Here is a 25,647-nt window from a genome sequence, read left to right as displayed (position 1 = left end):
TTACATACTGTGTCATTGAGCGTACGTTACTTATCTGCAAGTTCACGCGCTATCAATGGCACTTTCTAATAACTGGGAAGGCGATAATAATCGTAAGAAATCCTTAGTCTTATACAAGTAAGACTTATAGCGGAATTTTCAACAAACTAGTCTGGTATTCGTGTTCATAGAATTTTATCAATTTCCGCATTTATTATGCAACATGTAGTTTAAGCTACAAATATATAACTCCACTAGCATTTATAGCACTATCTACATAAGTAGTTGCTAACATATAATTTTTGGATTTTTCTTTTCTTTTATTTCGTTTTAATAAATTACCCTGATAATGGCTGGCAGAACCCATGCCGAAACGTCGCACATTGCAGAAATGCAAAACAAAGCACTTTTTCTTGTGACCTTCCCCGACGAATTTAATCCTCTAATTAATTCTTGGGACACGAATCTTAACTCATATGAGGAGTTGCCATAAGATATTTCATTTCATCAGCTAACTTGAAAAGTGAATAGCGAAATATAATTGATTTTCGTCAAGCAGCTAATTCATATTTCTTTATCAAATAGGAAAGTAGCATTAACAATAAGTCAAAAGATTAAGTATTGTGAGAAGTGCACATTACTTGTTCTGCTCGGATAACTGGGAGCACCTTTTTACGGCCACACCATCCATTAGTGTTTATATATATACGAGTATATACGTGTATATTTCAATGAACGACTCCAACGAGATACGGGAATAATTAGAAAAAATCCTCGAGTTATCATTTTATTTTACACATTATTTCGATCTGAAACACTAAAGAATAACTAAATAACAAAATACAGAATCAACTGGTCTTCCGAAAGAAGACTTACATTTCGTCTAAATATTTTACTCCCTGTATAAACCCTCTCATTCACCCCGCACACTTTCACAACATTACATTGGATTTCGTGGTCTTACAAAATGGCTCCTTTTACTCATCTGGTGTTGTTGGTTAGATGATCCCACGTTGGCTCTTTCGATATCTCCGGGGTGATTATGCCTGTTGGTTAGATATATAATATTTCGTCGACAACGGTAGCTGGCCGAACCACCGATCCCGACGATGTTCGTTGAATCTGGTCGCGTTCCCTTGGACTAGGCGGGGAGAGACGAAATCTTGCGAAGTCACAGATGTCGTTCGGCTGGTGTCCCCGGAGCGAAAGAGATCGATTTATTCCATGATCCGTTCCACTTGGAATCGATAATTTCAAAAGGGAGGGGCGGGCTCGCGACATGCGCCTTTAGCCCCCATCGCCGTCATGATCAACTAATGCTACATTCCCGCATAAGCATCGATAAATTTTGGGTGAAATTCTTCACTTGCCGATATAAATAAATGTCACAGGGTTGGTATAGTGTAGTGCAATTCGGTAGGATGGCTTACAAAGTCCATGTCGATGTGTTATTTTCGTCATGAAATTTTCTATCGTACAGTGACGGCTCCCTTCGTCCAACCAAGAAGTAGAGTATAAATAGAAACGGCCGTGCCTTTACGTATGGCTTGAGAATTTTTTCGAAAAAAGGATCATAGGCTTCACTGGCGAGTTTTTTAAATATCGATGTCGTTAGGTACACATTTGGTGTCTATACAGTAATATTCATTCATGCTGATTTCTAATTCTTCTTTCAGACACGTTGGAAATTCGATTAGAATTGCATCGTTTTTCGCCGCTATTGCCCCATCGTCCACAGAGATTGCCAATATCAGCTTGTTATCTTTCGTGATAAAACATGCATGGATCTGCTTCCGTTGCCTCTACCTCGAATTTTCCTAGTATGGAAGTAAATTGTTTGTTCCAGCACCTGGGTGCTTTCTTGTTTTAGTCTATACAGACTCCTTTTTAACATACATACTTCATTAAGGTCATTTTCAAAACCATCTGGTTGTTGCACATAAATCTTTTCTTCTAAAGTTCCGTAAAAAAATGCAGTTTTCACATGAAATTGTGTCACTTTCAGCTTCCGAGATGTTACGAATGATAAAACGATTCCTATAGAGTTACACCTCACAACCGGGTTGAATATCTCCATATAGTCCTGTCCTGGCTTCTGGTTCTCCTTCACAACCAGTCTTCCTTTGTGTCTGTCAAGTTCTCCATTTGGTTTTAATTTAATCTTGCAGATCTATCGATTCTTCAGCATTTTCGTATGTGGTGGAGGTGGGTCTAGTATCCATGTTTCATTCTGGTTATGTGCTTCTATTTCCTCCGCCGTAGCCTCATTCTATTCCTTGTATTCTTTACTAGCGATCGCCTCCTTGTAAACAAAAGGCTCTCCGCAGTAAGCTAGGAACAGAGAATCAGTTTTAAAGTTGCCATAATTCTGTGATACGCGTAATCTCTCTCTCTCTCTCTCTCTCTCTCTTAGTTGAGGGAGTTGAGTTGGTTCTTCTTGAGTTGCATCTTCGAGATCATTGTAGTTTGAAGAGCCCAAATCGTGTCCTAATTTATCCTCACTCTCTTCTTTTTCGTTTTCTTCGCCCTCTTCTTCTTTGTTCTCTTCGTTTGTTTGGTTTCCTTCTGGATCCTTTATGTCCATCAACTCCCACTGTTTTTCTGTTTGGTCTCTTCACCATTTGACAAACTTTTTTTATTTTTAAAGATCAAGCTTGCGAGTGTCTATCCTTCTGGTTTTGGCGAAGTATACTTTATATCCTTTTATACACTCATCGTATTCTACAAATGTTCCTGGTCTCGCCTTGGCATCACATTTTCTTCTGATTTCCTTACAGATGTCGACGTCGACTTCTGTTTCAAATATCATAAGGAATCTTATATATATTTCTTTGTTGAATCTTTGATAGCTTATAAAGAGTTTTCTCTGCTGTTTTGCTTTTTCCTGACCTCTTCGGTACAAAGGTTACGGCGTTTACCGTTTCTGCCCATAATCAGTTTGGTAAACTTTTTCCTTGCAGGTGTTATGTCGGTGAAGGGGGTTTATTCCCGAGCGGTAGAAATAAACAGGTTCGGCTTCGCATTTACGTACAAGGACAACTGGAAGCTAGAATGAAGGTTGCATAACCTTGGGTTTGTTGAATATATCAATTAGATGTTTATTGCGAAGAAGTTGAGATAGCGGTAGGAATGAAGTGTGCTGTACGAAAGCTATATGTATAAGAGGTCTGGATGTGATTTTGTTGAGAGTTAGAATAGGAGTGTCTTCAGAGATAAAACGTACTGGTGCAGGAAAGGTGTGAGAATGAATAAGGAAGGGAATGGAATTAGCTGAGTGAGGATGATAGAGATAAGAGGAAAGGACAGAGACTATGATATTAATATAATAAATTTGGGAGAGTTAGCGAGTAGGAAAAATAGACGGGTGGTGGTACGCCAGACGTAATACCCCCCTCATCAGAGGAAGCATATCGCTAGATATAATCCCGAATATGGAAAGCAAGAAGGTGGAAATGTTGTATAATAGTAGTGAAACATGATTTCAAATTAAATGTGCTTAAAATTAGTTTTACAATTTTACTTAATATAGGTAGTGTACGATATTGATAATCTGAATATAATATGTTGAGAACCCGAATAAATAACGTAATTCGAAATATGACAATAGTAATTGGCGAGTAATTGGTCAACGACATGTATGGATATACCGGGTGTCCCATTTTAATCTTACATCTAAATTATCTCGAAAAATATTGCTCTGATCAAATTTTGTTTGAAACAAAAGTTTTAGAGTTCAAAGGGGGACGTTCAAAAAAAATTTTGTTGAAGGTCCCAAATTTACAATAGCGACGCTACGATGGCTGACATGGTTTTTTTTAAGGGAAACCTAACTTTTTTTTATGACAAAACAATGCATTGCATTGAAACTAACAACTTTTGTGAGAAACATTTTTCGATTCAGATTGTGGTTTTCATGTTGGAACTCCATTTTTGACTATTTAGCGCTGTCCGGAAGGTACCATACAAAACCCAAACAAACCCAAATAAACCCAAACGAACCATCATGACTATTCCGGAGAAGTCCGACTTTCTTATCGTGCGATAAGCATTTCTTTCTTCGCGAAAAAAAACAAACATGCCCACAATCGTGCAACCTCAGACACGGACACACAGATTCATGCACACTTTTGTTTAGGTTTGTTTGCGTTTGTTTGGGTTTGTTTGGGTTTGTTTGGGTTTGTTTGGGTTTGTTTGGGTTTATTTGGGTTTGTTTGGGTTTTGTATGGTACCTTCCGGACAGCGCTAAATAGTCAAAAATGGAGTTCCAACATGAAAACCACAATCTGAATCGAAAAATGTTTCTTACAAAAGTTGTTAGTTTCAATGCAATGCATTGTTTTGTCATAAAAAAAAGTTAGGTTTTCCTTAAAAAAAACCATGTCAGCCATCGTAGCGTCGCTATTGTAAATTTGGGACCTTCAACAAAAATTTTTTTTGAACGTCCCCCTTTGAACTCCAAAACTTTTGTTTCAAACAAAATTTGATCAGAGCAATATTTTTCGAGATAATTTAGATGTAAGATTAAAATGGGACACCCGGTAATAGTGGGTGTATGCTTACAAGTATGTAGTCGCAGTGTGAATGTAGTTTGAATATAAATCGAAGTGTTTAGCAACATGAGTTGGATATTTGATGATAAGTGGTCGTAATAGTAAGTTTATGTTTGCGATAGTATGGTTTCAATTCTGGATTGCGTCTGAGCGTAAGGCATGTAGTTATAATAATATGGTTACAGAATATTGTTTGAAGTTAGGCGCTTAGCGTTAATGCACATTGAAGCGGGTTAGTGTACTTAATATTAATTAACAATGTTTTCTTTGATTTGCTAAGTCGCAAGTATTATTGTTATCACCGTTGTTGTTTTCATTATTGAGGCAGTTGGTTTATCGCGTTTAAATTAACTAGTTGGCGAGATAGTCACGTCTGAGTGATAGCGATACTGTACGGGTCGACTATAATGATGTCTTTATTACGACGTTTCGGCAGGACCCCGCCTGTCATCATCAGGTTTCTTAAAAATTAAAAAAAAAAAACAAAAAATAATATATATATAAATTTCACAGAAATAAATTTAACAATTAACACTTTCAATTAAAATAATTATACATAAATGCCTCTAATTAATTATTATTGTTAGGTTGTCATACGATAATCAAATATTACACACTCACATTTTTAGACATTGCTTAGCTTACTAGTTGTTGCTTACATGGTGTTTCAGAAGAAAGTGACTATCCGTCTGTCATTCCGACCCCCTTAATGTTAATTATAACAACAATGATCTAATGTCATACATTTGTATAGATGGTTATTGTTAAGCTGGCACTTTGTTTATATGACCTTTCAGGGGTTACTCCCCTGTAGTCTCTTTTTCCTTCCCCCTTCTGCATTATCAGCGCTATCCATCCGTCCCTACATTCTTCAGGCCAACCCGCTCCCATCCATACTCTATTACATGTTTTCCACACCCACTGCTCCATTTCCGCCCCCCCCCCCCCCCCCCCCATATCTCGATACCTCACTAACTATTCCATCCCCTCCCGGTGCCTTTCCATCCCTCAACTTTTCTATCGCCTTTCTCATCTCTTCCCCCTGTAGCTCCTCTTCCCCGTCACCCTCTCTGCTTGCTATCCCCCCGCCTTCTACTAGCCTCCTCTTCACTCTCCCTAACAATCCCATGAAATAGTCCCTCCACTCCTCCTCATCTATTGCCTCATTCACCCTCTTCCACTTTTTTTTCCCTATTTACTATTTCCCATACCTTACTTTCTGTCTTTGCTTCTGCTGCTTCTTTTATGAAACTCTCATTTTCTTTCCTCTTCTTTTCCACACATAATTTATTATATTCCCTTCTTTCCTTTCTATATTTTTTTCTCCCTCTCCCTCCTTCTTTCTCCGATTTCTTAAATTTCGCCTAACGTCTGCTTTCTTTCGCCTACATTTCTCATCCCGCCAACCCTTTTTCGCTTTACCCTCCCTACCTCCTGCTTCTACTGCTCGCCTAAACTCACATAGCCTTTCCACTTATCTACTTCTGCTTTCCCTACCCCCTCCCATGTTAAGTCTCTTCTAAACCTCTGCCTGCCCTCCTCTGTCCAGACCCCTTTACCAACTCCCCTTTCCCTTTTTTTCTTTCTTTTCCTAGACTCTGTGCCCTCCATCCACACTACCACTGGGTGGTGATCTGAATCCACTCTATTCTCAATCTCCAGCTCGTTTACCCTTCTCCTAGCCTCATTTCCTCCCATAGCATAATCTATGACCGTCTCTCCTGCCCCTCCCACATACGTAAATTCCCCCTCATCATCTCCCTCTATATCTCCATTCATTACTGACCAGCCCATCTCTTCTAAAAATTGCAACAGCTACCTTACCTTCCGGGGTTATTTTCCTGTCCTTTGACTTCCTATTTTTACTTTCCTCCTGTCTTTCCCCTCAACATCCTCGCCCCGCTTGCCCCGTCCTGGCATTTAAATCGCCCCGTTTAGGTATACCCCTATTACTATCCACTTTTCCCCCCCTACACTTATTTTTCTCCTTGCCATCCCCTAACTTTAGTTCTGCCTGCCCTCCCCCCCTTTTCACCAATTCCTTTCTTACTCCTGACAGCATTCTCCCCATTGCTCTTCGTTTCCTGTTTCTTCTCACAGCATTCTGCACTTCCCATTCATATCCTACTGGTAGCTTATTACTAATCTTTTCCCATCTTTTTTTTTCTATTCACGTTTCCATTAATAATATCACGTTAGATGATATTTTAGACCCTCTCTTAGACCCTTCCAGAAATCCTCGTCCTTTTTCGCTAGCCCCGCTACATTCCAAAACCCTACTTTCCAGCCCTCACCCCCTTTTTCACTTACCCTCCTGTTTCCCCTCTTCCTCTGCACCGCTCTCGGCTTCCGCCCCTCCCCACTATCCATTCCTTCGCCTGCCTTGCCCCACTCCCCCTGCCTGCCCCGCTATATTACCCTCTTGCCTTTCTTCGCTTACAATCCTGTCACTATCACTTTCCGCGCTCCTTCGCATCCCCTCCTTTGCCCCTCCGCCCCGCTCCCTGCCCGACCCATCTCTGAGCACCTCTCCTATCTAATCCCATTTCCACATTTTCCCTTCTATCCTTATTTTCCCGTACCCTACTCTTACTCTGTTTCCTCTTCCCTCCTCGAGCGCTGCTATCCCCCTCAATTTCCATTTCATTTTTCTTTCTGCCCAGGTGAGGTTCTCCTCTATTCTTTCTTCCCTCCCTCTTAAAAGAAGTTTCTTTTCTATTACCTGCCTCCCTTGCTCCCTGCTCCCTAGCCTTGCTATCCATATCCCCTCCCCCCCCCCCTTTCGCGCCCACCTCCCACATCTCTTTTATCTCGAACACTATCCCTATTACCTGCATAATATTTTGTAACCCTTCTTTTTCCTTTCCTTTCTCTATTTCGGCTTCTCTAACTACTATACTCCCCTTCCGCTCCTCCCTTTCTTTCCTCTCTAAAACCCACTCTACCTCTCTTACCCTATCCATTGCTATCTTTGCCACCCCTGCGTTCCCCTCCCCCTGTCACTTCTACGCGCATTCCATGCGCTCCCTCTCTATTTCTGTCAGTTTTTCTTTTACCTTTTTTATTCCCCCACCGCCCCACTTTTCTACTGCCTCTAGTCTTTTACCTATGCCCCTTATTGCTTCTTTCATCTCCCTCCTTTCCACTTCCCATTGCTCTTCCCTTCTATTTATTTCCCCTTTAATCTTTTTCAGTTCTTCCCGTAGTCCCCTTACCTGCCCTTCAACTTCTTCTAACCCTATCGTCAACTCTTCCCTAATCACTCTTAACAGGTCCTATATGCTTCCTCCTCGCCCTTGCCCTCTGGCAACCTTTGCACCCTCCTACTTTTCACAAAAACCCTTTCCCTTTCCTCTATCTCATCTACTTCTTTCTCCCTTTGTCCAACTATATCCTCCCGCATTCTCTTTCATAATTCTGTCACCATCATCACCGAGCCTGAACTGTGACTCCTTTCCCTGCCTAGCAATGCTACCTTACCCGTTCCACCTTTCTTTCTCTCCTCTTCCACGCTCTTCGCCCCTTCTTTCTGACCGCCCGCCTCACTCATGCTACTTTTCTCTGCCAGTCCCTACCTTACCTGCCTGTCACTTACCTATCTCCACTCTAACTCCTTTCCTACTCCCTTGATGCCGCCCCCTTTTTTTCTCTACTACCGTTGCCCCTTGTCGTCACCTCGTTCTCTTTACCGACCCTCAAATCTTCCCGTTCTACCTTTACCTGCCCTTCCCTCTTTTCTCCCGCCCTCCTATTCTCCCTTACTGCCCCCCCCCCCCCCCCATCCTGCTCGGCCGCTCACCTTCCCCACTCTATAGCGTTCCCTACCCGCCCCTGCTATTCCACTTACTTTCCCTCTATTATTCCCACTCTGTCGCACACCTGTCACTCACATCCAACCGAAAACGGAAGTCTTATAGTCACTTTAGCAGCTAAAGTTAGCAGTCAAACGTGTTCAACTTTTTTTGAAATAAAATAATGCAGTTCAGTTTTCTCAACATGATGCTATAAAATAGTTGGGAGTTCTAGTTATTTCACCACATTTTGATTTTAATTTAAGAATACTTCTCTAATCAAACTTTTCATGTGAGTTTTTTAAAAACTGGTTAAAATAAATTTACAAAGGTTGAAATTATAGACAAAAGACATATATGAGCCTTTATATGTTATAAACTGAATAAGGTTGGTGCGTCAACCAGTATTGTTGGACAAATCCGTCCAGCTTCTGACTTTCATCTAGCAACACGTATCGCCAATAAAAAAATTTTCCGCGATTGATTTACTTATGCCTGTTGGATCATTTTGTTACGCGCAAAGAAACCGTTTATTCTACGACGCTAACATCGTTACAATAATATTGCACTTTGAAAAAATTGGCCCAGTGGTCGGCCATAGACATTTTATCATGGAAATTATTCAACTGTTCACTCATCAAAACAGTACAGTAAAACCCGCATACATCGGACTCGCATATCGCTTACATCGAATTTTGTCCTTAATATTTCGGAATTTTCTGTTCATTTCATGTTGAAGTTCCATGATATAACGAACCCAGTTATAACGAAGACCCGGTTGTATTGCGTAGTTTCTCTAACATACTGGGTGAATTTTTCCCACATGTATCCGATTTTGACACCACCAACCATAAGAAATGTGTGAATAATAGAATATATGTTACTTCAATGATTTATGCGAAACCAAACCAAACGCTTTTCACTTAGGAGAATTCCGTGAATGAGATTTCTCCTTCGACTTCTGGCTCGCAATTTACATATCATGTATCCACAAAGAAAGTGCGCACCTTATGTGCGTGCGTCAAGTCGTTCGAATTTTACTGGCCGACAGTTACCGCCTGATTGAGCAGCCAACGCAATACCAATTGCGACTGTCAGAAAATGTCCTTACGTTGTGTTGCTACGAAAAACAGTTCCTCGATTCGGAGCTGATCCGAAGTAAAATAAATCAGGCACACATTAATCGTGTCAATCAAATCGTTGGACTACTTCGACGGTTAATTTATCACTGTAATCCGAAAATCATTATTAACAAAATACATTACCAAACCTTCGCACTGACCTTGCGAACTCGGAAGAGGTTATGTTCGTTGCTCGCCAATTGATGCTACACGAGTGTAAATAAACGTGACGTGAACCAAGTAATTCACCGTGAAGACTCATTCATTGTTAACTGAAAAATTTTAAATTGAAATTACACGAGATACATCGGCTCACGGCATCGATTTTATTAAGTGAGAAAGGTAGAGGGTCATCTCTGTAACAAGTGAATTCAGTAAAAAGAAGCAGCAAATCGTACTTTTCGCTTAGAATTCGATCTGAATTCCATCAGGTAAGTGAAAATAAGTCTGCTTTGACGCACAGTTATTTTATTCGAGGCATTTTGATAAAAAACGGTGCAGAGTTACATTTTATTATTCATTGTAGCGAAACGTAGCGACAAATTAATGTCTGATGTTGAATCCGACCAAAATAATGTTGTTGCCATCTCTTTAGGTACATGAAACAGTGGAACCATCGCAAGCTTCGTCGGACCCTACAAATCAGCCAGAAGTTTGAAAACGGGAAGTTAAATTGTTTAAATTATATCTAATTGTAAAGTTTACGAGAAATTGGTCTTGTGATTGTCCGCAAATACCGACAGTAGAATTTAGTAACCATAGAACAGACTCGACTTACTTCAGAAATACTACATTCAAATGACTTTATTTCAACGGCGCCATTTATTTTTGTATTATCACTGCATTTTCTGCAATATTAATATTTCTCAGTACTCTAAATACACTTTATAGCACTTTATCTTTTTACAAGAATAATGGCATGAAGGCATCACACGAATAATCTTCTGATAATAATATGGAATCCTTTGTTCTTGGATACCTGAATTCAGTATCTTCAAAGAACCAGAACCACTGCTCTTTTTATTGTAACTTTGTTCTTTTAGACTCCCTTAGTACAAGATAACTACATTGCTGTTTTGACGGGGTGTCTTCTTGACCTGCAAGCAGGTAAATCTTGAAAATATCAGGGAAAAAGAAAATGTTAGGGAATTTGATTTGTAGTCAAAGAGCTTTGAATCAAAAGTTTAGTGGAGAACCTGTTCAATCGTACAATATTTGAAAACGGTAGCATTGCCACAAGTAGTAGGCATTTCAAGGATAGTACAAAATATCTCATGAGGTTCAGATCCCTTCGATGAACATGGTGCAGAAAATCAGAAACAAAATTTCACCGACTGGTTTTAACAATAAAGGGTAATTTGTGAAATTTCAGAAATTTTAAGAACCCATGAACAAACTTGAAAAACACATACTCGATAGCTATCCGACACTGTTCAACGACAAAAGCTGAAATGGGAGGTTAGTTGATTTTAAACTACACAGGAACACAGTTACTGGACAAGTGAAAAATACTCACCTATGTGCTCTTGGCCGCAGGAATAAATTAGCAGTATGAGTCAGACAGTTAAGAAGTGCTAAACGAAATCGCAGTGGCAAATATTGGCAGACCACACAGAGGCGAGGGAAAACAAGGGTTTTCGTGGCAACCATCCTGCGCAGTCAACCTTGTCAAGGTTTTCTGTGGTTTTCCTTAAGAGTGAAGACAAATGTCAGGTTGAGAACTCGGAGGTAAAGCACTATCAAGCCACAGCTCTCCGTCTTCTGGGAGAAGCAAACAATCACTGTTTCATGTACCTAAAGAGATGGCAACAACATTATTTCGGTCGGATTCAACATCAGACATTAATTTGTCGCTACGTTTCGCTACAATGAATAATAAAATGTAACTCTGCACCGTTTTTTATCAAAATGCCTCGAATAAAATATTTGTGCGTCAAAGCAGACTTATTTTCACTTACCTGATGGAATTCAGATCGAATTCTAAGCGAAAAGTACGATTTGCTGCTTCTTTTTACTGAATTCACTTGTTACAGAGATGACCCTCTACCTTTCTCACTTAATAAAATCGATGCCGTGAGCCGATGTATCTCGTGTAATTTCAATTTAAAATTTTTCAGTTAACAATGAATGAGTCTTCACGGTGAATTATTTGGTTCACGTCACGTTTATTTACACTCGTGTAGCATCAATTCGCGAACGGCGAACATAACCTCTTTCGAGTTCACAAGGGAAGCGCGAAGTTTTGGTAAAGTATTTTGTTAATAATGATTTTCGGATTATAGTGATAAATTAACCATTGAAGGAATCCAACGAATTGGTTGACACGGTTAACGTGTGTCTGATTTATTTTACTTCAGATCAGGTCCGAATCGACGAACTATTTTTCGTAACAACACAACGTAGGGACGTTTTCTGACAGTCGCGATTGGCATTGCGTCGGCTGCTCAATCAGGCGGTAGCTGTCGGTCAATAAAGTTCAAACTACTTAACATACGCGCATAAGGTACGCACTTTCCTCATGGACGTACGGTATAGAATGTGTCGAATACTGAATCAAAATACATACATTAAGGTGGTCCTTATATAGGGCTCGGACGAATTTTTCATCATTCGCCCCCTGAATCGGCTCTAAATATTTCAAAAAAAATTCCCTAATTTCTTCTTATTTTCATCCGAACTCTAATCCCTGCCCGTGGGATGGTGGATTTCCCCTTTTAAAGTAGATGTGTTTTGGCTATATTATAATAATAATAATAATCACTGCCGTTTCCCGCCATATCCGGTAGAGTATGTCCCCATGAGTCTACAGAAGACTTGTGCGGGGCAAGGGAAGGGATGGGTTAGTGACCATCATTATGCGGCCGCAGCCGTCTTAAGATGTTCAATAGAAATAGAGTATATATTCTCAGTATATATTTTATTGTCGGAGAAATAATTTTGAAAAAAATCTGTAACTGTAAGATTTTAGTAGGGCTATTATTGATACTACTGACAATGAGTGGTAAAAAATTCACGTCATTGTAGCAAGCAATCTAGACGCATTGTCCAGCCTCCAAATCTAATTTTTTTTCGTTTATTGGGGTTGCAATTCGTCTTTATTGCCTGATACGATTATGTGAATTTTTATCAGATAATAGCACCAATGCCCACTCAATTCTCGCAGTTACAAATTAAAAATTCAGTACTCTTACAATCAAATACACACTGAGAATATGGTCGAAACGCGTGCATTGTAAATGGGGAATTCCACCCTCTCACAAGCAGGGTTTAGAGTTCAGACAGAAATCTGAGAAAATTAGGGAATAATTCTTGAATTATTTTGAGTGGCTTTGAAAAATAATTTTCGAATGATAAAAAATTCATCCAAGCCCTAAATAAAGACCACTCTAACGTATACTCTGTTCCATGAGAGACCGACACAGCTTCGCACAGGATCGGGTGGTGGGTGGGTCCAGTAGGGATAGCGGAGCTCAGTACTTAGTGTTGTATTCACGATCTTGTATACAGGTCGGCCCACTTGGAGGCAAAGACGTACCGTTACAGCAGCCAATTAATACAAGAGTTTTCCGCATAAGCGTTAGTATCGCGAAAGCCATACTCTGGACGTGTCCTTGTCGCACCTGGCTTTCCCGATACTAGCACTTGCGGACAATAATGGTATCCGTAATAGAGTTCGTCGCTGAGGCACATTGGAGACTATGTATCTGTAAGATCTGTACATATGGCATGTTCAAGTGTGTATATTACACGAGTTATTTTAGCCTAATTAGAACGGACCCGGCCGTTCGTAATATTATGTGAAGAAGTCATATTAATTATTAGTGAGAAAAAATGCTAGAGAAGTGAATTCGAAAATGTTATTGGTGAATTGAAAAATTAACGACGGAGCCAGGAATCGAACCTGGTATCTAGAGAAGCTTTGCAGGAGACTTACTCCACTAGACCACTTAGCCGTTCTGACTACAATGTCTTTAATTTTTGTCATCGCCATATTCATTTTCAATATATCAGATCTGAAGTCGATATTTAAAGTTGTACTTTTGCATTTTGTAAATATCTTGATAAATACGCAATATATGAAAAAATCACAGGAGACTTTTTCCACGGTAAATTGAATTTCATAAAAAAGATCTTCTTAGACTTTGTGTCATACATGTATGTCATATTTTGGGCGATTTTTAGGAAAAAGTGAAAAAAAAGAAATGAAAACTCAATTGCGGCAGTTCTTATGCATAAGCTACGTGGCTCAAATTTTATGAGGTTATTTCTTAGGTCACAAACAGGTATTTTATCGGGTAGCGTTAAGAAAAATCCAAAATTTATTTTTTTGAAACACTAGGGGCTTCGCCCCTGCGCGCTTCGCGCGCCAACCCCACCTCGGCGCTACGCGCCTCACTATTTTCTTATACATTGTCTATTAGACAGGTGAATTCATTTATGCTGATTTGATGACAGGTCCGCAACTGTTGATCGGTTGTTTTCGATCAACCCGACATTGCTATTGGCTTCCTATGCAGGTCTACTCAGATTGTTTTCGTGAACGATTCCACTCACATGTACAAAACTCCAGATGCCATGCAACCCCAATTGCATTCGGCGACTTATTTTGCTATAGTTATTATTTTCAGATTTTTTTACGTATATCTACATAGAGAGATATAGAGTCTACTGCGTCTGGTTTATGAGTACAAATAATTGATATCAATCTTTTTTTTTTCAAATAAATTTATTTTACATTTTTCACTTTAAATTTAGTTCGAAGTTGACTTCGATTCTCATTGATTGATGAAAAATTTCGATCTTCTCCTTCGCTCGTCTGAGCTGAGAGTAGATTTAATTGTTTATTTGCGAGTTTTCTCGGAAACTTCTTTCGCCCGAGTCAGTTCCCGTTCTCGTAAGGAAGAATCGAACATTTCTTTAGAGCTCCTCAGAACTATTCATGGGGTTCATGAGGATTGGTTGATAAAACAAAACTTTTCTTCTTTATCAGCTCCCATCTTGGTTATTAATGCAGAAGCTACGACTGATCAAGTTTTTGAAGATTTTTGTACTTCCTTGACATGCGGAGGTTAACCTATACTTGCTGTATGAAGGAATAAACTTAATTAAGTGAAAGACAAAAAAAAGTGAAATAGATTTTTTTTATTGGAATAACACAAAGATTACATGAAATTGTGTTTCAAAATTTGCTTTCCTACAATCATTATTTTGTACAGCTGGTCTCCATTTTGTAGGTTCGAGGCGGGGTGACGCTTAGACGAAATCGGGTTTCGGTCCTCTTGCCTGGTTATACCAATATTTGTTGGATATTATTCTATGGCTTATTTGGTTCTTTGCACTTGCAATTTTATTTTCCTTTTTCTTTTGTGATATTTCCGACCATCCACCATCTTCATCGCCTTGTCTGCTGATTGAAACTCCTCCTGTCTCCATTGCCATCGTAAATCCTGGCTGTCCTTTTGACTGTTTGGTGATATATTTATATTTACTATCATTTGCTTGTTACTTTTGATACTTATTACTCACTATCTGAATTTCATTTTGGTTTTGCAAGACATCAAAGTGTCCACTGTGTCTGTCGCCGATGAAGGGTAGCGAGAATTGTCTTTCATCTTGGGATCCGATTCGGTGTGGATGAATTTGTTCTCCGCGATACACGATTAAACATATCTTAAAAATGTCCGTAGCTGCAGCTAATTCTGCTTCTCCCCTGTAAATTCCATTTTTATTCATATGTGATTTGTAATCACCAGGTGACCTAATCACAGCACCGTTTGACTCATTACCTGTAATAAAACCCGCAATCGTAGACCAATTATCCACTATATTTGAAACGGTACTCAGTCTCACTTCTGCGTGTCGATCTTGAGTGCCGTATATACAATACGCCAGCGCGCGAAAAAGACAATTCCCGTCGGGAATCATCTTGATAATTTTCATTTGCATGTTCATTTTTTACGTGTCAGAAACCGATACCTATAAAGATGTTTGTCAAAGACTGTCATAAGCAGCCGATGACCGCTGTCAAAGGAAGTTTTGTTTGCTAGATGATTTTTGTTTTGTTTTCGGCATCTCACCCCACCGCTAACTTCGTGCGTATACTATTGTTATTATAATCTTTTTTATACTATTGTTATTATAATTTTTTTTACCTGTTCATTTGTACAGAACTTTTTTATTAGATAGAGAAACTAATATATATATGTCGAAGATGACGAAATAATGCAGTTACCGTACATCGTTGTCTTATATTGTTCCGAGGGGCGGCTGTTTTCAAGAATAGGAACGAAGATTTAGTAACAAGCAAGCCCGGAATTGAATTGACGTGTCTATCTGTTTAGAGAGAAGGCAAAAAGATATGGATCATCGACGTGGGATCCGCGAATTAGTGATGAGAACGAGTGTGAATGAAACGAAAGAGATGTTGAGATGGAGAGAAATAATGAATACCGATAATTGAGATTTTTATTGGTTTCGATGAGGCGATACAAACCGTATCGCAAGAGAACGTTACAGAGAGTGATGATTTACAGAGCGAGAGAAAACATAGATTATACACATACATGATTTCGAGATAGTAGACAATACATGAGATACAGCTGATAGGTTTTGAGTCGCGACACGGGCAAGAGGCGAGATTTGACGCAGAGACGGCAAGTAAACATTGCAAGCGAGTGTGCGTACATGTGCGAGGACGATTTTGAGTGTCGCGAGACACACATTTAATTATTCGATACTTTGCCGAAACACTATCAAATATTTAAATATCGAATTGTTGAGAAATGCGTGATGAGAAGAACTTAGAACAGTTGCAGATAAGTTAGGTTTATTTATTATACAATGTGATCAGTGTGCTATTCAAGGTATGAGTGTGTCCGGATTATATTAATCCCTTGAAAACCAGTTTTGTGATTTATGGTGTTTCTAGATTGTAGTAATGACTTGAGAAATCAGTTTGTGATTTATGTTAATCACTTGAGAAGTCAGTTTGTGATTATATTAATTACTTGGGAAGTCACGAATGATTGTGTCACGACCATTTTCTGTTGAGATGGTACTGTCAAAATTCACGCGCGAGCACAATGAAATGAGACTACTGACTGCCAGCTAGGAGAGCCGGTAACTAGGCGCGTTCTCAGAGGTAGTGAATAGTTTTGTCTAGTTCACGTTGAGCGACAGCTGCTTCTTGAGAGATGCTTTTGAGAATACCAATTCTCAAACATTTCCGCCTGCCATTAGCAATGGTATTGATGATGAGTTTCTTTGAGGAGTCACAGGAAGGAGGGCGAGCTTGGCAATCGGTCTGGTGAGCGTGGTTGTGGCCGTCTTTACGGACACCACCCTGGTGAGTCCATCCTGTCCTAGTATTAGATTGAGTACCTTGGCCATTGGCTATTTTCCGGGAGGTAGGCGCTCATCAGTGAGCAGTACTAATGAGCCTACCTGAATGGCGTTGTGAGGATGATGCCATTTTGAGATGGCTTGCAGCCGTTGCAAGTATTGAGTTGACCACAGATGCCAGAACTGTTGCACCCTTTGCTGGATGAGCTGCCATCGAGATAGTCTGTTGGTTGAGATGTCCAGTAGTGAGGGCCTCGGGACTGCATTAAGCGCAGTTCCAATGAGAAAATGCCCCGGTGTGAGCACTGCGGTATCGTCGGAGTCATCGCTGAGCGGTTCGAGCGGCCTTGAATTGAGAATCGCTTCTATTTTAGCGAGGAGCGTAGACGTCTCCTCGTATGTGAGCACGGTGTCTCCGACAGTTCTTCTGATGTGAAACTTGAGAGACTTTAACACTGCTTCCCACTTGCCACCCATGTGGGAGGGTTGCGTTGGGTTGCAATGCCATTGAGTCTTATCTTAGGCTAGTAGTGATGAGATTGCTTGATGACCTGATAAGCTTTCGGTGAAACATTGCTTGAGTTGAGCATCAGCGCCAATGACATTGATTCCACAGTCGGAGTAGAGTGCGGAAGGAAGTCCTCTTCATGAGATGAAGCGTTTGCAGGTAGCAATGAACCCGTCAGATGTGTAGTCAGAGACTAATTCTAGGTGAGTGGTCGATGTTGTGAGACAGACAAATACACATATCTATCCCTTGTACGTTCTTGAACCTTGACCCTTCCAGGTTTTGAGCGTGAGTAGGCCAGCGCAGTCAATGCCTATATGTGAGAACGGGCGTGATGGTGTGACTCGCATCAGAGATAATTGGCCCATCAATTGCTGAGCGCGGATCCCTCTTTGACGAGCACACACCACACACCTGAGAATATATGATTTGACTGGTGCTCTACCTCCGATGATCCAGTAGAGTTGTCTGATAAATGCAAGAGTGTCTGAGTTCCTCCATGCATCGTTTGATTGTGAGCGTGAGCGATGATGAGTTCCAAGAGTATTGAGGTGCGAGCAAGGATTGCTGGATGTTTGGTCTCGTATGAGAGTTCTGACTTCTTAAGTCGACCACTCTGAGCACACTGCAATGGTTGATGAATGCCGTGAGCCTGTTAAGCGGGTGTGAGTTTGGCAGTTGAATTTGTTGCTGGAGTAGTCGATCTTTTTTTGAAAGTAGACTGATTGAGTAGCCGCGACCCAGAGAAGTCGTGAATCTTCCATGCTGCTTGATGAAATGCAAGCTGCTGGTGTTGTATTGAGTTTGCTTGAGAGTTTCTTGATGAATTTGCTGCACAGAGAGGTTATTCTGAGCAGCTTGTTGAGAGATGAGAATTTGTAGATGAGATCCCAATGATATTCTGGAGAAGATTCTACAGCATGCATTACAATATTCGCACGAGCCTCTTGCGCACATATAGCATCAGGAGCCGATTCGTTTTGAGCAGGCCATGAGTCCATTGTCTGAGTCATCCATGATGGTCCCGTCCATCATAGAGACTAATCTTCGAGCTGATCTGTGGTTATACCACGCGAAGCACAGTCAGCTGGGTTTGAGGTGCCTGGTGCATGCCTTCAATGAGCTCTCTCGGAGAGTTCTTGAATTTTTGTAACCGAGTTGGGTACATAATCCTTCCATCTTGAGGGATGAGCCTTGATCCATGTGAGTGTTACTTGATAATCTCTCCATAGATGAATATTTATCACGCGCATGTTCAAAGTAGCATGAACATGGTTGATTAGCGTGGAGAGTAGCAGCGCTTCTGTGAGTTCTAACCGCGGGATAGTTAGACGTTTGAGAGGAGCAACTTTTGTTCTTGAGCAGATGAGTGAAATCTTGGCGCCAGTGGACAGGTGAGTTGACAACGAGATACACAACGGCTGCCATTGCAGTTTGCGAAGCATCAGAGAAACTATGTAGTTTAACAGCTGAGTCAGTGAGCGTGTTGAACCATCGTGGGATAAAAAGTCTGGCTAGGCTGAAGAGGTCTTCTCTAATGCTAAGCCATTGAGTTATGAGTTGTTCTGGGAGTTTGTCATCCCAGTTGAGTCTGTGTCACCAGAGTGTCTGAAGAAACATCTTCGCTATAATTACAACAGGTGCGGCAAAGCCCAATGGATCAAATATTTGTGCTACTTCTGATAAGATAAGGCACTTGGAGAATCTGTCAGAGTGTGCTAATGAGATGGTTGAGAAGTTGAACGTGTCCTGTTGAGATGACCATCGTATTCCAAGGGTCTTGGTGTCACAAACGTCGAATTAGATGCCTGATGCACTGCCAGGCTCAGGTGAGACTTCCGGCAACAGTTGCTTCGATGTAGAGTGCCATTTTGCTAGCGGAAATCCGCCCGCGTGGCAGAGCCCTGACTGAGCTCTTCCACCGTGTCTGAGCCTCCGAAGATATCATCAACGTATCGACCATGAGTGATCGGTTCCACCGCGAGCGAGTATCTTGAGCTTTCGTCTTCAGCGAGCTGAAGCAGTATCCTTACTGCTAGGAATGGTGCTGCCTTTGTTCCATATGTAAGAGTCGTGAGCTGATGATGAGATTCCGAGTGCTGTTCGTCTACCCAGAGTATTCGCTGAAGATCCCAATCTTTTGAGTGAATCTAAATTTTCCGATATATTTTTGTGATGTCTGTAGCAAACACGTGCTTACGTCGGCGTATCCAGATGAGCAAGTCGAAGATGTTGAGCATCAGATTCGAACCAGCATGCATGAGATCATTCAGAGAGTAGCCAGTGGAGCTTGCACTAGAGCCATTGAACACCACTCTGAGTTTGGTGGTCGAGCTATCTAGCTTGAGAACCCCATGATGAGGCAGGTAATAGTGTGGCCTTCTACTTGTTGAGTTGTCGTCGAGCTTGATCATGTGATCAGCTCTTTCGTATTCCAGCACGAACTTGGTGACAATTGGTGATATTGACTATCTCTGCCAAGCCGCTTGATCCGTTGAAGGCACAAATGTGCTATGTGATGAGAGTCTCGCAAAGCTGTTGGTGATGATTTGAGCGGCATCCTCATGATGTAACGTCCAGTTGAGTCTCTTGAGTGAGTAGTCTTGAAGTGACCTTCACACTCCTCTTCCTCTGAAGTGAGTTGGGGTTCAATTGACGTCGGTGGTTCTTCCTGAACCCAAAACCTTGTTAGCAAGTCTCGCTAGGATAAGTTCGTTGCTTGTAAGACGCCATGATGTGCCGTTCTTGCCAGAGTGACCGATGCATGAATTGGACCTATGACTAGCCATCCAAAGATGGACAATTGAGCAATTGGAGAGCTAGACGAGTGTCTGATGATATTTGGCTTTATGAGCTGCCCTTCGAAGTCTGCTCCTATGATCACGTCTATTGCCCTTGGAGTGAGAAATTCTGGGTCAGCTAGGTTCAACGCTTTGAGATGAGGCCGGGTGAGTTTACTGTGTACCTCACTGGTTGGCAGGACAGTTGTTAGTATCTTAAGAACATGAGCTGAGATTTTTACTGAGAGTGGTCTGTGTAAGAGTGACAATGCCTCTTGTCTGAGAGTTCCTTTTTCCACCAACGCCGTAGACATCAAGTGTTGAGTGCCCCTTTTCAAGGTTCATCTGTTTTGTAAGACTTTCTGAGATGAATGAGATTTCTGAGCCAGGATCGATGAGTAGTCGAACCTGGTATGATGAGGTCGTCGAGAAGACTGTTACTGTTGCAGTTGCCAGCAAGGTGAGATGACTACATGTTGTAGATGAGCACGCCGAAGACTGGTCGTGATTATTGACGATCGTCCCTAAACATCACGCTGGTGAAAATTTAGCTGCTTCAGAGGTTGATGCAGCTTGAGTATCCTGAGTGGTCTGAGAGCTTTCGGTTGAGGCACCGAAGATGGTTGACAGATCTGCAACATGCAGCATGGTGTGATGAGTACCATTGCATATCTTGCAATGCTTGGAGTTGTTGCACTTTCGTGCTTTGTGCCCACCAAGGCAGTTGCAGCACAGAATCCTCTCCTTAACGAGGCTTACCCGTGCATCTAATGAGCAGCCTTGAAACTATGAACACATCACTATGAAGTGATCCTGTCCACAGCAATCGCATGGATGGGATGCTCGCTCTTGGGTGGTGTGAGACGTCTGCTGAATCGACTGCGGTGTTTTAAAAGCCTGTTATGAGCTGGCTCTTTTGAGAATAGCTCCCTTAACAGTATTAGGTTGAGCAGGAGTTGAATCCTACTCGATGTGCTCTAACGTACGAGCACGAGCCATGAGAAACTCGGTGAGCTGGTTGAGCGAAGGGAATTTTTCGGAAGATGTTGGGGAAGTCTCTCACTTCTCACGAGTATCTCGATCGAGCAGTCCACCTATGAGTGTCACCATGAGACAGTCATTGCTACCTTCGGTTGTGAGCGTTCTGAGAGCCTGAGTTATCTCGTTGATAATATTCACCATCTTGGTGAGTAAGCTAGCCCAACGTTTTGACATCGGCTTACGGTTGAACAGTCTATCCAAGTGAGATTTGATAATCAGCCGCTTGTTCTCAAATCTACCACTGAGCAGTTCCCACGCCTTTGTGTATGACGACGAGTCCGGGGTGAGATTGACGATGAGTTTTGACGCATCACCTTGCACAGCCGTCTTCAGATACTGAAACCTCTCGAGATCACTGAGATCTGAGCGATTGCCGATGACAGACATAAACATGGCCTTGAAATCCGGTCGACACCGTTAGTTCGGGTAGAGGTGAGCGCGTACAAGATCCTGGTTCGACTGAAGCGGTTGGTTGAGCAGACAATGTGAGCTGTTCTTGGAGACGTCCAAGCAGCCTCTTGATCTTGATCACCGGCTTGGATTTGTTGAGGCTGACCTTCTTGGCAAAGTATGAGTGGTCTAGGTGAGCGGGAGACCAATGAGAGACTAGCCATGAGTGCTTGGAGCGGCAAGCCTGATGGATCTCGTCCAGCTGGTCGAGCATCACGGTGACCTCGGTGAGCGCAATGTCGTCGGAAGGTTCTGTCATTTGAGTGAGCAAATCCTCCATCGACTCAATTAGCTCGTTCTGAGAATTGACTCGCACATACAGTTCACTGCTGAGCACTGACGGTGAGTTGCTTCGTGTTCTTCGGCCTAAGCCTTGAAGATGGTCTGCGGTCGTGCGGAGGTCAGCTGTCGGTATTATCAGTGGCACCGGCAATGTTTTTAAGGAGACTGTTGATCCTTTGGCGGACGACTCATCATCGCGCATGAGAGGCATTGTTGATACACACGTGAGGGCAAACGAGTCACAAAAGTAAACACCACAACAAGATGAGAAGGTGAAGAGTCAAAGATGAGCCGACAACTGCGTCAGAGCGAGAGAGATAGCACTATACGCGAACCGCACAAGAAGGAGAAGGTCAGAGTTAATCCGCGCACTACACGAGAGCGAGCGAGACAGGCTTAATCCTGGCATTGAGCGAGAGCGAGAGAGTCAGAGTTAACAGCACAATGATTAATATTTAAGAGATTGCAAATGTTCTATCCGGCTCGAAGGACCAAAATGTTGAGAAATGCGTGATGAGAAGAACTTGCACAGGGCTCCTCGGTGGAGCGGTGGAGCGGTGTCAGATCGACGACTTCCGGGCCGACTAGCCCCAGATACGTGAATGGTGAATTGATGGCTGGGCGAATAGCGGGGAGGTAGAAGGAATGAGAGGAGAGCGAGAGAGAGCGAGGGAGGCATATTATAATATGATTATGAAATGGAAGGAGGAAGAAGACAGGAGGGTAGCGATGAAAAAAAGAGAACAAATTCTAAAGAATACGGTTGGGTTGCTATGAGCGTTTATTGCGAGGTCTTCGGTGTGTTGCGAGGATCGTAGTGACCGCTGTTGACATTGGCAGGTGAATTACTGGACTCCGGTCGGCGGTTCTCCAGGCCTCAAGTGGGTGATGCTATTTTTCTTGGAACCGTTACTTACGTCACCACGGAGTCAACCTCAGAGAAAGAAAAAAAAACCTTATGGCCACCAACCTCATACAGGTAGCCACATGCCCTATGCCTCGCCGCACCTACTCCGGCAAACTATGATTATCGACGTACCAATTCTCCTCCCGCCAACAAAGCCCCTCTAGTACCACCGTTAACCGACATCCTCGCCGCGCTGGAACAACACCCCCACCTCCGGAACCATCCCACCACAAAATGATTCTAATTCCCACTTTTGAAAAGCGACATCGTTTTCAAGTCCCCCACCTTCTCAACCTGTCCTTCCTCTTCTTTTTTTCCTTGTCCATTACCTCCATACACTCCCGGGAGAACCCTTCCGACTTCCGTACATACTACTTATGTGCGGCCACTAGTCTCCACTCTCTTCTTTTTCTTCTTTCCCCCTTGTTACGATATCCCCTATACCTATCAATTACACCGAGCGTTCAACAAATTCTGAACAGACAGACTCCAAAACATGTGTGTTTCACACTGCAATGAAGAAACGACATGTTATCTAAGAAACTGTGTCAATTGGCGATTCTCCATGAATGGAGAATTCAGCTCGGAACCATGGTAGAGTTTTGGGGCGTTGCCGACAACGTTCGAGAGATAGCGCGTAGGGTTACTTTGCGTTGTCGCTGTTGATTAGCGATTGGGGATTGTTAACAACACCAAAACAAGGTCGTCTCGCAGGCCGTCACTCGAAAGTTATCTGCAACGCCCTAAAACTCTGACTATCATATGGTTTTGAACTTAGTTCTCCATTCGTGAAGAAACGTCGATTATCACAATTACGTAGAAACATACCGTTTTTCCATCTCAGCTCGAAACACATACATTTCGGGGTCCATATATTCGGAATTGCATGTAAAACTGCGATCTCATACCCTTTTTTCGGATAAAAAGTGTCTAGGTTCAGATTTTAATCAACATAAGTGACGCACCTACATTTCACGATTCATACGAGATAAAATTTCGTCGATTTTGATTGATTTTATGCATTCATCGGAATCTATTCCTCAGGAAACATCCAAGGCAGCAGGGGTAAACAATTTCGATGCACCGTTTCGAAGATACACAAAAAAATTCTGGGGATCGGTGATTTCGACCAGGGCATCCCCTCAAGGGCTTGCGTGTTAACAACTTACAATTAAGGAGTGGGCGCAAGAAAGGTAAGTTTTCTGTGCCAAATACGGTATGTGTAAGTGTCATGGATTAGATTTTCTATGTTTAAATATTTGTGTGTAGAAACGGGCCGTATGAAAACAAACGACGACTGAAGTTTCTTAAGGCTAATGCACTATGTGTGTACAGATTTTTCTCTGTTGTTGGTTGTGCTTCAGATACAAAGTCTGTGGCAGTAAAATCCATGTACCCTTGTAGTATATATCAGCTGAAGGTCAGTGAGCGTAATAATACACTGCTTTTATTATAGATATCGCGGGATTCAACCTACACATAAAAATGAATATATAACGAACATACACAATGTATGTGCACATACAGACACAGACTCACATTCAAATCGACACGCCTGCGCGCATAAATGTTGTATACTGTTAGAAAAGAAATGTGGGAATGATGAAATCCGTTTGCAAGTTCAGAGACAACATCTTTATAGCGCGGAGTCTTCAAAGATTGGAAAATAAAGCACTTTACATAGTACCGAATCAATAATAAACTGTTTTTAAAAAATCTAATCATCAGTTCTCATCACAAATCTTTTCCGGACATTTTAAATATAGTTATATTCTCTACTTACCATACTCTAGAATGACCCTGTATTGTAGATGCAGAGCAGATAAATAGCCAATCTCTGGCTTCCAATCTAGTTGTCTGAATGGTCAAGTGATCTTGTATACCAATCAACCTGATCATTAGGTAAAGCTGCGATGTATTGGTAGCGCCGATTCGGTCTGCAGCTTTCCATGTGTACTGTCGACGAATATCCTCGATCCATTCGCCACCAAGTCGAAATTGTACTTTGGTCTGATACTGACCCATCTTTTTACCGCAACAACGCTGGTGATTAAAGAAAAAATCAATTTCATCTTATTTCTGTAATACATTTCAACTACATTATTTATTGGTGGTTATTTTTTAACTTTTATTTTTTCTTACCTACCTTCGAAAAAGTTAGTTTTGAGCCTCAAACGAAGCCTCGTGAAACCGGAGCACGGTGGCTTAAATCTAAAAGGTAACGCATCCGGTTTGAATTTTTCCCATTTGATTAACATAGGATGAGGGCTATGCAAACACTCTAACCGGGATATCTCGGAAACTATGCAAGTGACGGAGTCGATTTTTTTTTTTTTCATTTTGTGGGTAATAAAATTTTCTATAAAAAAGGTCGATACTACTATACAGCTACTATATATACATATTAATATATATATTAGCTATATAGTAGTATCGACCTTTTTTATAGAAAATTTTATTACCTACAGAATGAAAAAAAAAGGCTCCGTAACTTGCATAGTTTCCAAGATATCCCGGTTAGAGTGTTTGCATAGCCCTCATCCTGTGTTAATCAAATGGGAAAAATTCAAATCGGATGCGTCACCTTTTAGAATTAAGCCACCGTGCTCCGGTTTCACTAGGCTTTGTTTGAGGCTCAAAATTAACTTTTTCGAAGGTAGGTAAGAAAAAAAAAAAAAAAGTTGAAAAAAAACCACCCTAATAATTAAGCTTACTAAATTTATGTACGTGCATATATAGGAGTACATACATTCTGTGAGTTTTTTATCAGCGGAATAACCCATGCGCCTGAGGCAAGTAATCAGAGTTACAGCTCATGTTCAGATTGAGCACTGTATCCCGCAATGGCCTTCCCGAATATCAAAACTGAATTTGACGACTATCCTACTCTCATTTGT

At 41.5% G+C, this 25,647-nt stretch overlaps 2 protein-coding genes across 6 annotated transcripts in view; one reads left to right on the top strand and one right to left on the bottom strand.

Annotated features, from left to right (window-relative positions):
* The window catches only part of LOC107225884 (GPI inositol-deacylase), a 223,323-nt gene that overhangs the window by 24,940 nt on the left and 172,736 nt on the right, over positions 1 to 25,647 (bottom strand). For all 5 annotated transcript variants that reach the window (XR_006903466.1, XR_006903467.1, XM_046734977.1 and 2 more), the window contains one exon: positions 24,534 to 24,793. Coding sequence is in view for 3 of the 5 variants with exons in the window: in XM_046734977.1 (XP_046590933.1) it covers positions 24,534 to 24,793 (260 nt within the window). In the remaining 2 variants the exon portion in view is untranslated. The remainder of the gene's footprint in view (positions 1 to 24,533; positions 24,794 to 25,647) is intronic.
* The window catches only part of LOC124293598, a 43,064-nt gene that overhangs the window by 12,725 nt on the left and 4,692 nt on the right, over positions 1 to 25,647 (top strand). The window lies entirely within an intron of this gene.

The sequence above is a fragment of the Neodiprion lecontei genome, chromosome 3 (genome assembly GCF_021901455.1).
Source record: "Neodiprion lecontei isolate iyNeoLeco1 chromosome 3, iyNeoLeco1.1, whole genome shotgun sequence".
NCBI lineage: Eukaryota > Metazoa > Arthropoda > Insecta > Hymenoptera > Diprionidae > Neodiprion > Neodiprion lecontei.
The sequence above is the reverse complement of the archived record's forward strand: the minus strand, read 5'-3'. Positions and strand labels throughout refer to the sequence as shown.